Source organism: Balaenoptera musculus, chromosome 20 (assembly GCF_009873245.2).
Source record: "Balaenoptera musculus isolate JJ_BM4_2016_0621 chromosome 20, mBalMus1.pri.v3, whole genome shotgun sequence".
Classification (NCBI taxonomy): Eukaryota; Metazoa; Chordata; class Mammalia; order Artiodactyla; family Balaenopteridae; genus Balaenoptera; species Balaenoptera musculus.
The window spans coordinates 18,872,974-18,887,078 of record NC_045804.1 but is presented as its reverse complement, the minus strand read 5'-3'; the positions used below and the strand labels follow the sequence as shown (position 1 = coordinate 18,887,078).

General features: G+C 40.1%; 1 protein-coding gene across 12 annotated transcripts in view; it reads right to left on the bottom strand.

Moving 5' to 3' along the window:
* CDK12 (cyclin dependent kinase 12) overlaps window positions 1-8,018 on the bottom strand; it is a 61,739-nt gene extending 53,721 nt beyond the window's left edge. For 11 of the 12 annotated variants that reach the window (XM_036836059.1, XM_036836060.1, XM_036836061.1 and 8 more), the window contains exons 1-2: window positions 6,920-8,018; window positions 1,779-2,660 (exon numbers count right to left, since the gene is read on the bottom strand). In XM_036836059.1, the coding sequence (XP_036691954.1) occupies window positions 1,779-2,660; window positions 6,920-7,968 (1,931 nt within the window). In that variant the 5' untranslated portion in view covers window positions 7,969-8,018. The remainder of the gene's footprint in view (window positions 1-1,778; window positions 2,661-6,919) is intronic. The other variant, XM_036836057.1, reaches the window with a different exon arrangement.
* Between the last annotated feature and the right edge of the window lie 6,087 nt (window positions 8,019-14,105).

Sequence of the window (14,105 nt, the reverse complement as noted above, 5' to 3'; positions counted from 1 at the left end):
ACTTCCATTTTTCTACCTTTAATAAGGACTATAAAATAAAATAGTTACACTTTTGGAATCAGAATAAATATATAACAAAAATAATTTTCTCACTTCATTCTCTCTCTTACACATTTTTAAAGATAGCTACACATACTCAAATAAGCACTGAATGGTCTTACCTTACCCCTCATCCGCAATCTGAAAGATAAAAATTCCTATGTGCTTTCTATCAAAATTGTTCCACCTCTGGAAACCTACACTCTATGCTGACGCATGGTAGGTAGGTTCAACAGCTATTTGGTTAGCCAAGTAAACATTTCAAAAGGAAGATTCTTAGCCACACTGATATTGTCCTAGCCACTACGTAAACTAATATTTAAACAAGGTTCCTGTGGATAGATAGTGGCCTAGGTTCCCTTTGGATGAGACTCAACTGACTATTTTCCAACAAAAACTGTAAAAATATATAGCTTGTACCTATGAGAAGTATATTGTGTACCTCAAACAAATTTTCTACATAAATTTCAGGTTCTGTTCTCCTTTGCAGTTCTCAGGATGTGGCAGAATTCATAAATACCTATTAATATTAGAAAGAGCATGTGGAATTTTTCTTTAAAATCAGATTTACAGCTATGTATAGTAATGGAGCCATTCTTTTAAATAATCTCTTTCCCCCTCATTTATTGCACTTGCACCCTCTAAAAAAAGCGCAGAGTGTAATCTGAAAAAATATAGACCTAAAGGGCTGAAATGTGTCACTGTTCAAACTACTGATGTCACCTGGAAAGTAAGGGAAGCTTGGGAATTGGTTTGGGATGCAAGACCGTTAATACTTATTTTTGTGCTTACAATGGAAGTTTGTTGCAATAAGTGAAACTCATATCCTCCAGAACAAGAGGGCAGAATCTCCATAGAAAAAAGAATAACACAAAGACTGCCATGGCATATGTCACTGCTAAATCATGTTTGTTTGGTGGTACTTGCCTGGCTAGGCCTGTCAAGAAATTAAACAAATATATTTCCTAATGCCTTCCACGAAATCAGATTCATGCTTCAAATCATTTCAGTTTTCAACACTCAGAGGACTCATTAAAATTAGAGCTCTTCCCATCACCCCACTGTGAATTTATATTCTAATTAGCAAAGATTCTACATATTGTTCTTTTCTTCTTACAGGATAATTAATTTTTTTAAAGCATCAGGAGGAAAAAAAAAAAAGTAGCTATAAAAGACATTTTTGGGACCACTGAGGATATTATTATTATTGATATGCTACTGATATTATTTAATAAATGAATAAGTTTTTTAGGGTGATAAAGGTATTGTGATCATATAGGAAAATGTTCTTGTTAGGAGAGACATGCTAAAGTATTCAGAAGTGTCATGATATCTACAGTTAAAACAAATGTGGCAAAAAATTAATAACTGGTGAATCGAGGTGAAGAGTATACAGGTGTTAATCATATTCTTTTAACTTTTTTGCAGCTATTTAATATTAAAATTTTCAATGTAAAAATTTAAGGAGAAAAACACATGATTTCTTAAAATTTGAATCAAAATTATCAATACACTTATGAGAAAAAGGGTTATGAGACCTCAAACTGTAATTCTCTTTTCCTAATAAATGTCATGCATAAGGACTTTTCCACTGAAAACCAAACATCAAAGGCATTTCCTATTCATGAAAGCATTCTAAACAGCCATGCATTAGAGCAATTTTGACAAAGCTTGAGAACAAAAAATACATTACACTTCGAACAGAGGGTTAAAATTTCCCAGTTAATCACAGGACTTACCTATCCATGTCATCTTCTCCCAGTAATAAGGGTGGGAAGGGCAGAGGAGGCAACGTTGAAGTTTTTAGGTGTGGAATAGCAGCTGTTACAGATACTTGAGTCTTCACAGAAACCTGTACAGGGGGCTGAGAATTTGCCTGAGAGGACAGAGTTGATGTCCTTGGGTGAATAGAAGGGGGCAAAGTTGAAGTACTAGAAGAAAGAACCTGACTAAATGCTGGCTGGGGAGGAGGCAGAGGTGGTTGCTGTGGAAGAGCTGGTAGTGGAGGCAAAGGTGGCAAGGGGGGTGTCTGAGGTGGAGGGGTAGTAGTTGGTAAAGGAGGTGGAGAAGTAACTGTGGGAAGAGGTGGAAGGGTCTCCTTTTCAGATGTCTCTGTCTCTTTTGGAGTAGCAATCTCCTCTTTCAGTGCTACAGGTTTAGAGTCTCTTGTTCCCTGTCCTTTTGAATCTTTAAGAACAGGATGCTTCTCAGAGTTCTCATCCAACTTTATTTTCCCTGTATCTAAAGAACTTTTCACCTCTGTGTTTAGATGTGTTACATTTACCAGTTCAGTATCTGGGGCAGATTTTTCCAATTTTACACCTCTGGGTAACTTTTTAGACTCCAAGCCTGAATCCTTAGCCTCTACTGAACTGTTCTCTTTTCTAGGCAAAAATATAGGTGAACCCTTGGATTCCTTTCCATCCATTTTTGCTGCAGCAGCAGCTGCTCTTTCTTTCTTTTTCCTACTGAGTTCAGCTCCCAAGCTGGAGTTCAGTGGAAGCCTGACAGGTGAGATACTGGAATGTCGACTGCGTGACCCGGATCTCTTCTTTTTACTATGAGAAGTTGAGTGTCTTGAATATGCAGGACTTCTACTTCTAGACTTCATGGATTTTCTACTGGAAAGAGAAAACAGCAGTTTAAAATAGATAGACTACAGCAATATGGAATAGATCAGTTAAACAAACTATGAAGAACTGTAACTTAAAAAACCCACTTTGAGTATTTAGCAATCTTAAAAATAGATTAGGTACCATCAAATAATAATAATAATGTATCAATATTGGTTCATTAATTGTAACAAATGTAAGATGTTAACAATGGGGAAACTGAGTTTGAGGACATAAAATAATTCTTTGTACTATCTTTACAATTTTTCTGTAAATTTAAAACCGTTCTTTACTTAAAAAAATAGATTAGATGGGCTTCCCTGGTGGCGCAGTGGTTGAGAATCTGCCTGCCAATGCAGGGGACACGGGTTCGAGCCCTGGTCTGGGAAGATCCCACATGCCGTGGAGCAACTAAGCCCGTGTGCCACAACTACTGAGCCTGCGCGTCTGGAGCCTGTGCTCCGCAACAAGAGAGGCCGCGATAGTGAGAGGCCCGTGCACCGCGATGAAGAGTGGCCCCCACTTGCCGCAACTAGAGAAAGCCCTCACACAGAAACGAAGACCCAACACAGCCAAAAATAAATAAATTAATTAATTAATTAAAAAGGGAAATTCTTTAAAAAAAAAAAAAAAGTCTAAGTCATCTAAGCAAATAAATTAAAAAAAATAGATTAGAAGGAAATAAATCCTGCATGGCAACATAGTTCAATCATATAATCTAAAAATTATCCACTACTTATTCAACTGAAGGAAGATGGATGGATACTTTTTTCCCATGTTAGAAAATACCCATATTCACAATGATTACTTTTAGCATTTTGGTTTAAATATGTGATAAAATGAAAACATGATTTTAAAAAGTCATACTTAATGCTAAATGTGGGTTATATCAATTAGGAAGTTAAAAGTAACTAGCACACTTCACCAAAACCTAAATTTTTAAAACTAGACAGCTATTTTATTGAGAAATCCCAGGAAAAGACTCTGTTCCTTGTATCCTCACTTTATAATTAAGTTGCGCCTATACTAAACAAACCCCCAATATACAAGAGTTAGGATTTACAAAAACTAGATAAACCGGAGAAACTGTCTTACCAAAATAATTTATTAGAAATTCTTAAAACTATGATGACTTCTAGTACTTTCAAATATAAAATGATTTCCAATAAACTTTTTAGGAATTCATAAGGCAAGGTATTATTGCATGTTCAACTTATCTTCTCCATTATTAAGGAAGGATTGGGAAGTAAAATCTGGGAATCTATAAGGCAGATTATTCTAAATTAAAACCCAAACCCTCATTAATTCTTTTTTGCTTTTTAATAAAGCCTAATGTGCTCAGGGCTCAGTGTGAGGAGGAAAAAAAATTAGCACAAAAAATGTGACTGGACAAAAGATAATTTGCCCAGTAGTGTAAAACGAATTGTTCCCATTCCAGATCCTCAGTATCTCCCTTTATCGTTGATCATTGGTAAGATTGACGTGATTCAAAATGTTTCAAAACAAATAGCATATACATGGTAAGTGAAACAACTCACATGATGTTAGTCATGATTTTCTTATACCTATAATGCTTTTTGGAAACTTTCTTCCAAGTTTATTAAAATGTAAAGTTATCATTGGATTCAGAGTGCTCAAAAAAACAATAACAACAATGTATATATGAACACGAGGATATAAAATACTGAAAGTAGTTAAGTGAATTTACCAAATATCCAATTACCCTTCAGAAAACTAATACTTCTCTTGTAAATGAGTGGCTAAAACAAGAGGTATTCTCATATTGAATTATAGGCTGGTCTAAAACTAACATTATCTCAGGAAAACACTAAATAATGTCAGAGACCGTGCTCTACAAACCACTGTTTCTTTCATCTTTCAGCATGACTAAATCTTCCTAAGGAACTCTGTTACAAACCCTCAACTTCTGAACAGAAGCCTACTGTTAACAGGACGTTTGGATGGCCATAACTTACATAAACGTTACATTTGAGGTCCAGGTCCACTCTTCATGGAGAAAAGGGGGTAAAAGGGAACAACAAATAGGTAAATGCAGGCAACAAAAAAAATTGTCTTCAAAAACAAATGTATTTTTTCCCTGAATTAAGTTAGGTTCCACCATTTGAAATGAAATTTCTACTATTAATCACTACTAATTTGGTGGATGCAAAGATCTTGCGTTTCTGCCAAAGCATTTTCAGTCTTTAAAAATGAAATCTTTTGTTTAATTTTGACTGTCTCTCTCAAGGAAAAAAAAAAAGAGAATACCATAAAAGGGATCTGTATGTTCCTCCACTCTGACTCTAAGAAATTGAATGAGGAAAAATACGCACATAACGCACACACACAAACACATAATGCTCTTTTCAAGCCAACTAAAAATGTGCATGTGACTCCAGGATTATTATGTAGTGTTTATATTTGTGTCCTATAATACTGTGTCTCCAATTCTTTGATTTATTTTTACCAACACTGCACTAGTTCCAACTAAGTGAGTAGAGGAAGAGAGAACTTGAGATTTGAATCCAAAAGGAATCATTGCAAAGTAGCAGTTTTTACTGAAACTTGTTTTAGTGCTTTAGCCTCAATGTAATTCTGTATTCCCAAACCCCATTAACAATCAAAAATTCTCAGAATAGCCTTTATGAAACTACTCCCTCAAGAAAACAAATATTCTGAGAATATTTCTTAGGCATCCTTTAAAAACTAAGCAATTTTACAAATGGTACACTTAAGACATCCATTTCACTGTATATAAATTTACCCCTCATCCCTCCAAAAAAAAAAAACAAGTGAACTCTAGCTAATGGTGTACATGCTAAAGTGTTTACAGTGAAGTATACGGATGTCTGCAACTTACTTTGAGATGAATCAAAACAAATGAAGGTGGAGAGATGGACAGAGATGATAAAATGTATAGCAAATATTAATTGCAGAATCTAGGTGGTACATACTTGAGTCCTCACTACAATTCTTTCAACTTTTCTGTGTTTGAAAAATTGTAATAAAATGGAGGGGAAAAGCCTAAGGAACTTCAAACTCTGACAGCTAAGAACTCCTGTAGCTTGATGAATTCAAACTAGTTTATGAATAATTATAACTTTAAGTCAGCAAAAATTACTGACATTGACCATATAAAAGACATGCATGGATTTTTTCGAATTCGCCTAATTTCTCTACTAGTGTTCAACATTTTCCTCATTCTTTGATAGAATTTACTGACTGGCTCCAAGTACCAGGCACTGTACCTGGCTATGCACTCATATTTACTAATTAATCCTCACAACAACTCTACAAGTAGGTAGTTATTATTCTCATTTCACACACAGAGAAATTAAATTATACGCCAAAGGTCACAAAGCAAGATTAGGATTCCACTCAGGTAGAACTCCAAAGCCCAAGTTCTGCTTTTGAGGAAAATGTTAAGTCCACAAAGAGGGAGGTACATCTCATCACCTAGGAACAAGAACAATTTTCTGTAGACAATTCACTTCAACAATTAAATTTCAAACTAACATGACTTTCTCACCAAAAATATCACAGTGAAGGTACTATTACCAATTTTTAAGAGAAAGACTTTGAAATTCACCTGTGGTCACAAATAAGTCAATGGTGATGCTGTAAATAAAATCAAATTATCCTTGGAACCAATTTCTGCTAGGTTATACCATAAAAGGGAAAAAGAACTAATTGGCAGAATTTCCACTAGAAACATCACATGAAAGATAGGAGTCTCCTCTAAGTTATCAAAAAATTGTCAATTAGGAAATAAACTTACAAGTTTGGAGACTCAGTGAACAGCACAAATGGTAGATGACTTAGGCAAATAGCCCCGAGATAATACAAATGAAAATTTTAAATTTCTTACATCTCCAATCAGGTCCAATGAAGCCTAAGGCACTAATACCAAAGTGATTTTTAAAAAGTTAAGACAAAGCAACCGAAATAGCTGGATAAACTCTGGGCACCAGTATCAATCCTATGCAGTCAGTAAGCAGAAGCCTATGATTCTTCTCACATGGGAGCTTACAACTGAAGATCCCACCACTGGAAGTACCTACCTTTAGCAGCTGTAGGCATGTGAACTCTGCACTTCTCCAATTCTGGGTTAAGAGGAGACCAGACTCACCTACATGATGACTAGCCAATAGCAAAGTGTTCTAGTCAATGATGAACACCGGGGGCTTCAACAAAATGTTAACATGTCTAATCGCCAGCTCCTCATAAGCCACCGTAAGAAAGAACGGACTGTTAGACAAATAGCTCACCTGGGGAGCGGACTCCGGCTCAGAGAGCGCTTGCTCAGGAAAGGGCTGCTGGACCGCCTTCGGCCGTAGGGACTGGGTGATCTCCCACTGTAAGAGCCACTCCTTTCATAGCTGGAAGAACGTCGCCGGCTATAGGGACTCACAGACCTCTGTCGTCTACTGTAGGGACTGGGTGACCGTGCGCTGGACTGGTAGGCCGAAGGTTCCTTGTAAGGTGGGCTGATTGACTGCCTTCTTGAGGTACTTCCCGGACTCTTCTTGTAGGAGTCATAATTGCTAGAGGTGTGAGATCTCGGGGGACTAAGGTCATAATCTTGGCCGTAAGAAGCTCCTGAGGGGCTATCATCTTGCTTGGGGCTGTCCGACCACTTCCGGTGGGGGCTCCTGGACCTCCGTTTGGGGCTGTCCACGGTTTTGTAACTTTTGGGTGTTTCCCTTTTCCGATGACTTTTACTCCGGTCTTTGTGCCCGGACTTCAACTCACGTTCTTTCCGGGTCTTCTCCTTATGGAGTTTGGATGACCTGGATTCCTTGTTGCTGCTGCTTTTGGAGATCTGCGTCTTCCCATGGTCATCATTCTCCTCATTTGAACGCTTTGAACTTCCTGATATCCGGTCCTTCATCGATCCCGACTTGCTGGAGGCTTCCAGGTTTTTTTCTTTCTCTGACTGTTTAGTTTTTAGTAAGTCCCGGGAACGTCTGTGCTGGTGGTGACGGTGTTTGTGCAGGCGGTCACTCCGATCAGTCCCGCGACGTTCATCATTCTCCCTCCGGTCCAGTTTGAAGGCCATGTCGTCAGAGAAGGTATCGGAATCAGAGCTAATGTCATCATACTCCACCAAAGGTTTGATAATTGTACCCAAAGGTGCTGCTTCGGGGGTCACCAACCCCATGTCTTTGGAGTGCTTGGACCTATGCCGCTTGTGCTTCGACACCAAGCGGTGACGCTCTCTGCTGTTGGAGCTGCCACCTCCCGATGACGGCTGCAAAGTTCCAGAAGCTCCTCCACTCCCGTCCTTCTTGCCCCCATGTCTCTCTGGATTGGGCATTCCCTTTCCCCTGGCCTCAAAAAGGGGAAAAAGTTCCCCAGCACTCCAAAAAGTAACCCCCACCCTCCCCCCCAGCCCCAGCCCCACGCCTACCAAAGCGCCCCTACAAGGGGGTGGGGAGGGAAGGGACGGTAGCCCAGGCTCCTCCTCCCTCCCGACTCCTCAGCACCCTCCTACATGAGGTGGGGGTGAAGGAGCCAGGGAAGAAATGAGAGTTCCTCAGCAGTGGAGTTGCGAGACAACGGGTAGCCGCTCGAGTCTGTTTCCCCTCCTCCCCACGCCGAGCCAATCCTCAGGCCCAGGCGCCGGGGAGGTCGAGGAAGTAGGAAGCCGACGGCCCGGGGCTGTGGGGCCGACTCCGGCTCTGGGGCCCTGTGAGGACTGCGCGCGCCCTTCCCCTACCAGGGAGCCCGGCTCGGGGCGGCTTCCTGTCGCTGGGGTCCCGCGGCCTAGGTGCCTCACGCCCCCTTTGTCCCTCGCTCCTGAAAGAGCCCCTTTTCTAGCTTCCGCCTCACCTCAATACCTCACCCTCACTCGCTCCCTCACAGAGACTCTCAGTCACACACTAGGTTAAACCGAAACGGCACTGGGAGGAGGGGGAGGGGGTAATCACAGGAAATATCGCGAGAATCTGCAGTACTCTCGCGGTATTTCGTGCTTCCTTTCACCTCTCGCCACTGCCTGCTCAAACAACGCGAGAGCAGGTCCCAGGCCAGAAACGCATTCCGCCAGATTCTCGCGATAAGATCCCAGATCCCCGTTTGAGCAAAACTTTATTGAAACGGACCTAGGAGGAATTTTTTAATTCAAGACTTTATTAATAACTCAGTGAACAAATACATATTCCCAAGTTCCGGCGCAAACTAATTTTTGCATACTCTGTAACAGCTCCTTTAAATACCAGGATGAAAATATTGTCAACAGGATAAAGGGCAAATGTGGGGCTATTTCAACCCAAGTGCCTAAGTATTAACGATTCTTCCCACTTAGGTAGCATACACTACTACGTGCATTATTACTAATTCTCGTACTGCCCTGCAAAACACGATTTCCTCATCCCTATTTTACAGATAAGGAAACCCGGACTCAGAAAAATTGAGTAAGTTACTTAGGGTAACAAAGCTAATCCAGCAAGGGCCAAAGAAGAGATTAAAATTCACGTCTGGGGACTTCCCTGGTGGTGCAGTGGTTAAGAATCTGCCTGCCAATGCAGGGTGCGTAGGTCCGGGAATATCCCACATGCCGTGGAGCAATTAAGCCAGTGCACCACAACTACTGAGCCTGCGCTCTAGAGCCCGCGCTCTAGAGCCCACGAGCCACAACTACTGAGCTTGCATTCTACGACTACTGAAGCCCGCACACCTGGAGCCTGTGCTCCGCAACAAGAGAAGCCACAGCAATGAGAAGCCCACACACCACAGCGAAGAGTACCCCCTGCTCGCCACAACTAGAGAGAAATCCCGGGCACAACAACGAAGACCCAACACAGGCAAAAAAAAAAAAAAAAATCGTGTCTGACAAACTACAAGCTCTTTCATTGTGTGGCACTACCACTCTCCAGTCTGCTTAAAATCTTAAGAACCTTGAAAGCTCATCACCTCTTGAGATCCTCTTATGGCTCTTTTGGAATCATTTAGCCATTTATCTTCACACAGAAGATTACAGTTATGAACAAGCAAAGCATAGTATTCATGAACAGGAAAAGGTATCTTACACTGCTCCTCATTTTTTATTTTTCAAAATTCCTTGGCACGTGTTAACTCATTCCATTCACAACTTACCTCTTCACAACTAACCCCTGAAATAAGTTGCATTAGTGAGGCAACTAAGGAACAGAGAAGCTAAGTGGCTTGTCCAAGGTTCCCCATTCTTTTCTTCAATAAATATAAGTGTGTGAGACGTTAAGGTCATTCTCCGTGTACTAGTGCCCACTGAGGGCCCTCAAGAAGGATATAGACAATATATTCATACCTCAAAATATAAGGTAATAAATGTCATAAGAATGATACAGAGCAGTGTGGAGGTTCAAAAGAAGGTTGGGAGTGGTAAGAGAAAGCTTTATAAAAGTATGACATTTGAGGGGCTTCCCTGGTGGCACAGTGGTTAAGAATCCGCCTGCCAATGCAGGGACACGGGTTCGATCCCTGGTCTGGGAAGAGCCCACATGCCGTGGAGCAACTAAGCCAGTGTGCCACAACTACTGAGCCCGCATGCCACAACTACTGAAGCCCACACGCCTAGAGCCCGTGCTCCGCAATGATAAGCCACCGCAATGAGAAGCCCGTGCACTGCAACGAAGAGTAGCCCCCACTCGCCGCAACTAGAGAAAGCCCACGCACAGCAGCGAAGACCCAACACAGCCAAAAATAAATAAACAAAATTAAAAAAAAAAAAGTATGACATTTGAGTTGGACCAGAAAGAGTAGATAGGGATTTGTATATGCAAAGAGCAGCCAGTAAATTAGGAGTCAGAAAACATTCTGAATGAAGGCAGAAAAATCTACTCTCCAAATCACTCCCTGAAAATGTTCTTGTTGCTTTGGGTCACATGGGTACAAAAAAAGTTTTTTACTTAAATGTTTGAGTCCATAAATCTTCATTTAAAAAAATGAAAAAGACGGGGAATTCCTGGCGGTCCAGTGGTTAGGACTCGGTGCTCTCACTGCCAGGGGCCCCGGTTCCATCCCTGATGGCAGAACTAGGATCCCACACACCGTGCGGCTCAGCCAAAAAAAAAAAGGAGAAAGACCAAGTTTTTCATGGCAACTTTTTAATCATCTACGGAAGTAAAATTAATACTATCAAGAAAAAAGAAAGAAAAAAAGAGGATAGAGTTAAGTACTCGAACTCAGGTGTGGTAACTCCTCATTCATTGCTGCAAGAGGGCCTGGATGTAAAGGTCTCCACCAGTGTCTAACATGATGGCAGATGACATGAGACTTAATGAGCCGATTAGATGAAGTGACTAGTCCACCTTATTAAACGTTGGCATGAGTTCAGCAAAATTACTCTGATTTTTTTCTATCTTTTAAATGAGATCAAGGTTTTGACCCAGGATGCACCCACAACCCACAGTAAAATGGAAAAGGGGATGGCAAAAGGAATTGTGATGATGTGGCAAATTAAATCTTGAAGAGTAAAATTCATTATCCAAATTAATCCACCATTATTCCAGCAGTAGAAACTTTCTTTTTTTTTTATTAATTTATATTGGAGTATAGTTGCTTTTTTTTTTTTTTTACTCATTGTGTTATTTATTTATTTATTTATTTACTTGGTTGCACCAGGTCTTAGTTGCAGCTCGCTGGCTCCTTAGTTGAGGTACATGGGCTCCTTAGTTGTGGCATGTGGACTCAGTTGTAGCATGCATGTGGGATCAAGTTCCCTTACCAGGGATTGAACGGAGGCCCCCTGCATTGGGAGTGCGGAGTCTTAACCACTGTGCCACCAGGAAAGTCCCTGGAGTATAGTTGCTTTACAATGTTGTGTTAGTTTCTGCTGTTCAGCGAAGTGAATCAGTTGAACGTATACACATATCCACTTTTTTTTAGATTTCCTTCCCATTTAGGTCACCACAGATCACTGAGTAGTGTTCCCTGTGCTAAACAGTAGGTTCTCATTAGTTATCTATTTTATACATAGTAGTGTATATATGCCAATCCCAATCTCCCAATTCGTCCTACCCCCTCCCTTCTGCCCTTGGTAACCATAAGTTTGTTCTTTACATCCGTGATTCTATTTCTGCTTTGCTAATAAGTTAATATGTACCATTTTTCTAGGATCCACATATAAATGATATCATATGGTATTTGTCTTTCTCTTTCTAACTTACTTTGCTTAGTATGATAATCTCTAGGTCCATCCATGTAGCTGCAAATGGCATTATTTCATTCTTTTTTATGGCTGAGTAGTATTCCATCGTGTGTGTGTATATATATATATATATCTCACATCTTGTTTATCCAGTCATCTGTCGATGGACATTTAGGTTGTTTCCATGTCTTGGCTATTGTGAATAGTGCTGCTATGAACATAGGGGTGCATGTATCTTTTTGAGTTATAGTTTTGTCCAGATACATGCCCAGGAGTGGGATTGCTGGATCATATGGCAACTCCATTTTTATTTTTGGGGGGAACCTCCATACTGTTTTCCACAGTGGCCGCACCAATTTATATTCCCATCAACAGTGTAGGAGGGTTGCCTTTTCTCCACACCCTCTCCAGCATTTATTATTTGTAGACATTTTAATGATGGCCATTCTGACTGGTGTGAGCTGGTACCTCACTGTAGTTTTGATTTCCACATTTCTCTAATAATTAGCAATGTTGAACATCTCTTTATGTGCCTGTTGGCCATCTGTATGTCTTCTTTGGAGAAATGTCTATTTAGGTCTTCTGTCCTTTTTTCGATTGGTTTTTTTTTTTTTTTTTTTGGTTATTGAGTTGCATGAGCTGTTTGTATATTTTGGAAATTAAGCCCTTGTCGGTCTCATCATTTGCAAATATTTTTCTCCCAGTCTATAGCTTGTCTTTTCGTTTTATGGTTTCCTTTGCTGTACAAAAGCTTATACGTTTGATTAGGTCCCATTTGTTTATTTTTTATTTTTTTTAAAAGATATGGTACATTTTAAAAAATACTTATTTATTTAGGCTGTGCTTGTTCTTAGTTGCGGCTCATGGGATCTTAGTTGCCGCATGCTGCATGCAGACTCTTAGTTGAGGCACGCATGTGGGATCTAGTTCCCTGACCAGATCGAACCCAGGCCCCCTGCACTGGGAGTGTGTGGAGTCTTACCCACTGGACCACCAGGGAAGTCCCCTATTTGTTTATTTTTGCTTTTATTTCTATTGCCCTGGGAGATTGACCTGAGAAAACATTGGTATGATTTATTGTCAGAGAATGTTTTGCCTATGTTCTCTTCTAGGAGTTTTATGGTGTTATGTCTTTAAGCCTTCAAGCCATTTTGAGTGTGTCTAAATTTTTAAATACAACTGCTGAGATTGGCCCAAAAACTGGTGAGAATTATGCCTTTGTAAAATAAGGGTTGCTTCCCTCTACAGAAAAACTTTGAACTCTGAAATTCCAGGACTGCATGATTTGCTTTATTTGCATGACCTTCCAGGGCAGGGAGTCAGGGCAACTCTGGGAAGCCCAAGGTGATCAGTCAGGTGATGACTGTAGTTTCCCTGTAAATCCCCCAAAGCAGGTCAGAAAGCTTCTCCTTAGGCTGTACACAAGGGGAAATATTTAACTAAAGTTATAATAATTTTCCCCCACCCCAAGGCCAATTTGTTAGTTTAGATTTTGGTTTAAAGAGTCCTCTGGAGTCTCCCACAAAGCTTAGCCATTTAAAATTTGTCCATCCTCCTCTTCTTGGCATATAAGATTACTCCTATGTGTACCTTAAATGCTTTTCTTATTTAATGACACGTCTCTCCTATCTTTACTTTTAGAGTACAAATTTTTCCACAATGTCATTTCAGCTGCATTTTTGGTTGAGAAATAATAACTTATTCTATTCTGTGACTAAAATTTGGTAAAGTTTATTCTGTTTTCAAGTTTTATATGATTTAACATTTCCTAGCCACACTTAGTACAGACATTATTGTTTATTTGTACAGAGAGCTTCCATGGGGAAATGTAACTGTGTATCCAACAGTGATACTTTGGGCATAAGAATAAATTAACAAAAAATTTTTGGGTGCCTACAATTACAGTGACCAGTCATATTTTCAGAACTCTAAATCAGGTGAGCCCATCAAGGGCTGGGGCTGTGCTTTCAAGTTTGTATTACCAGCTCCTAATACACAAGTATTAGGACTCCACAGACATTTGTTGGATGAAGAGCACTTTGACAACAGGAAAGGAAACAGCATTTTATTTTTTGCTTTTATTTATTTATTTTTTGGCCGTGCCACACGGCTTGTGGGATCTTAGTTCCTCAACCAGAGATAAAACCCAGGCCCTTGGCAGTGAAAGCGTGGACTCTTAACAACTGGACTACCGGGGAATTCCCACAGCATTTTAAATATGAACTGTCTTTGGAAATTCTCACTTGGATAAATGCTCTCTGTACTTCGTCAATGTTAAGATTGCTAGATTTACATTCTATAATATTTGGAACATACTTTTACAC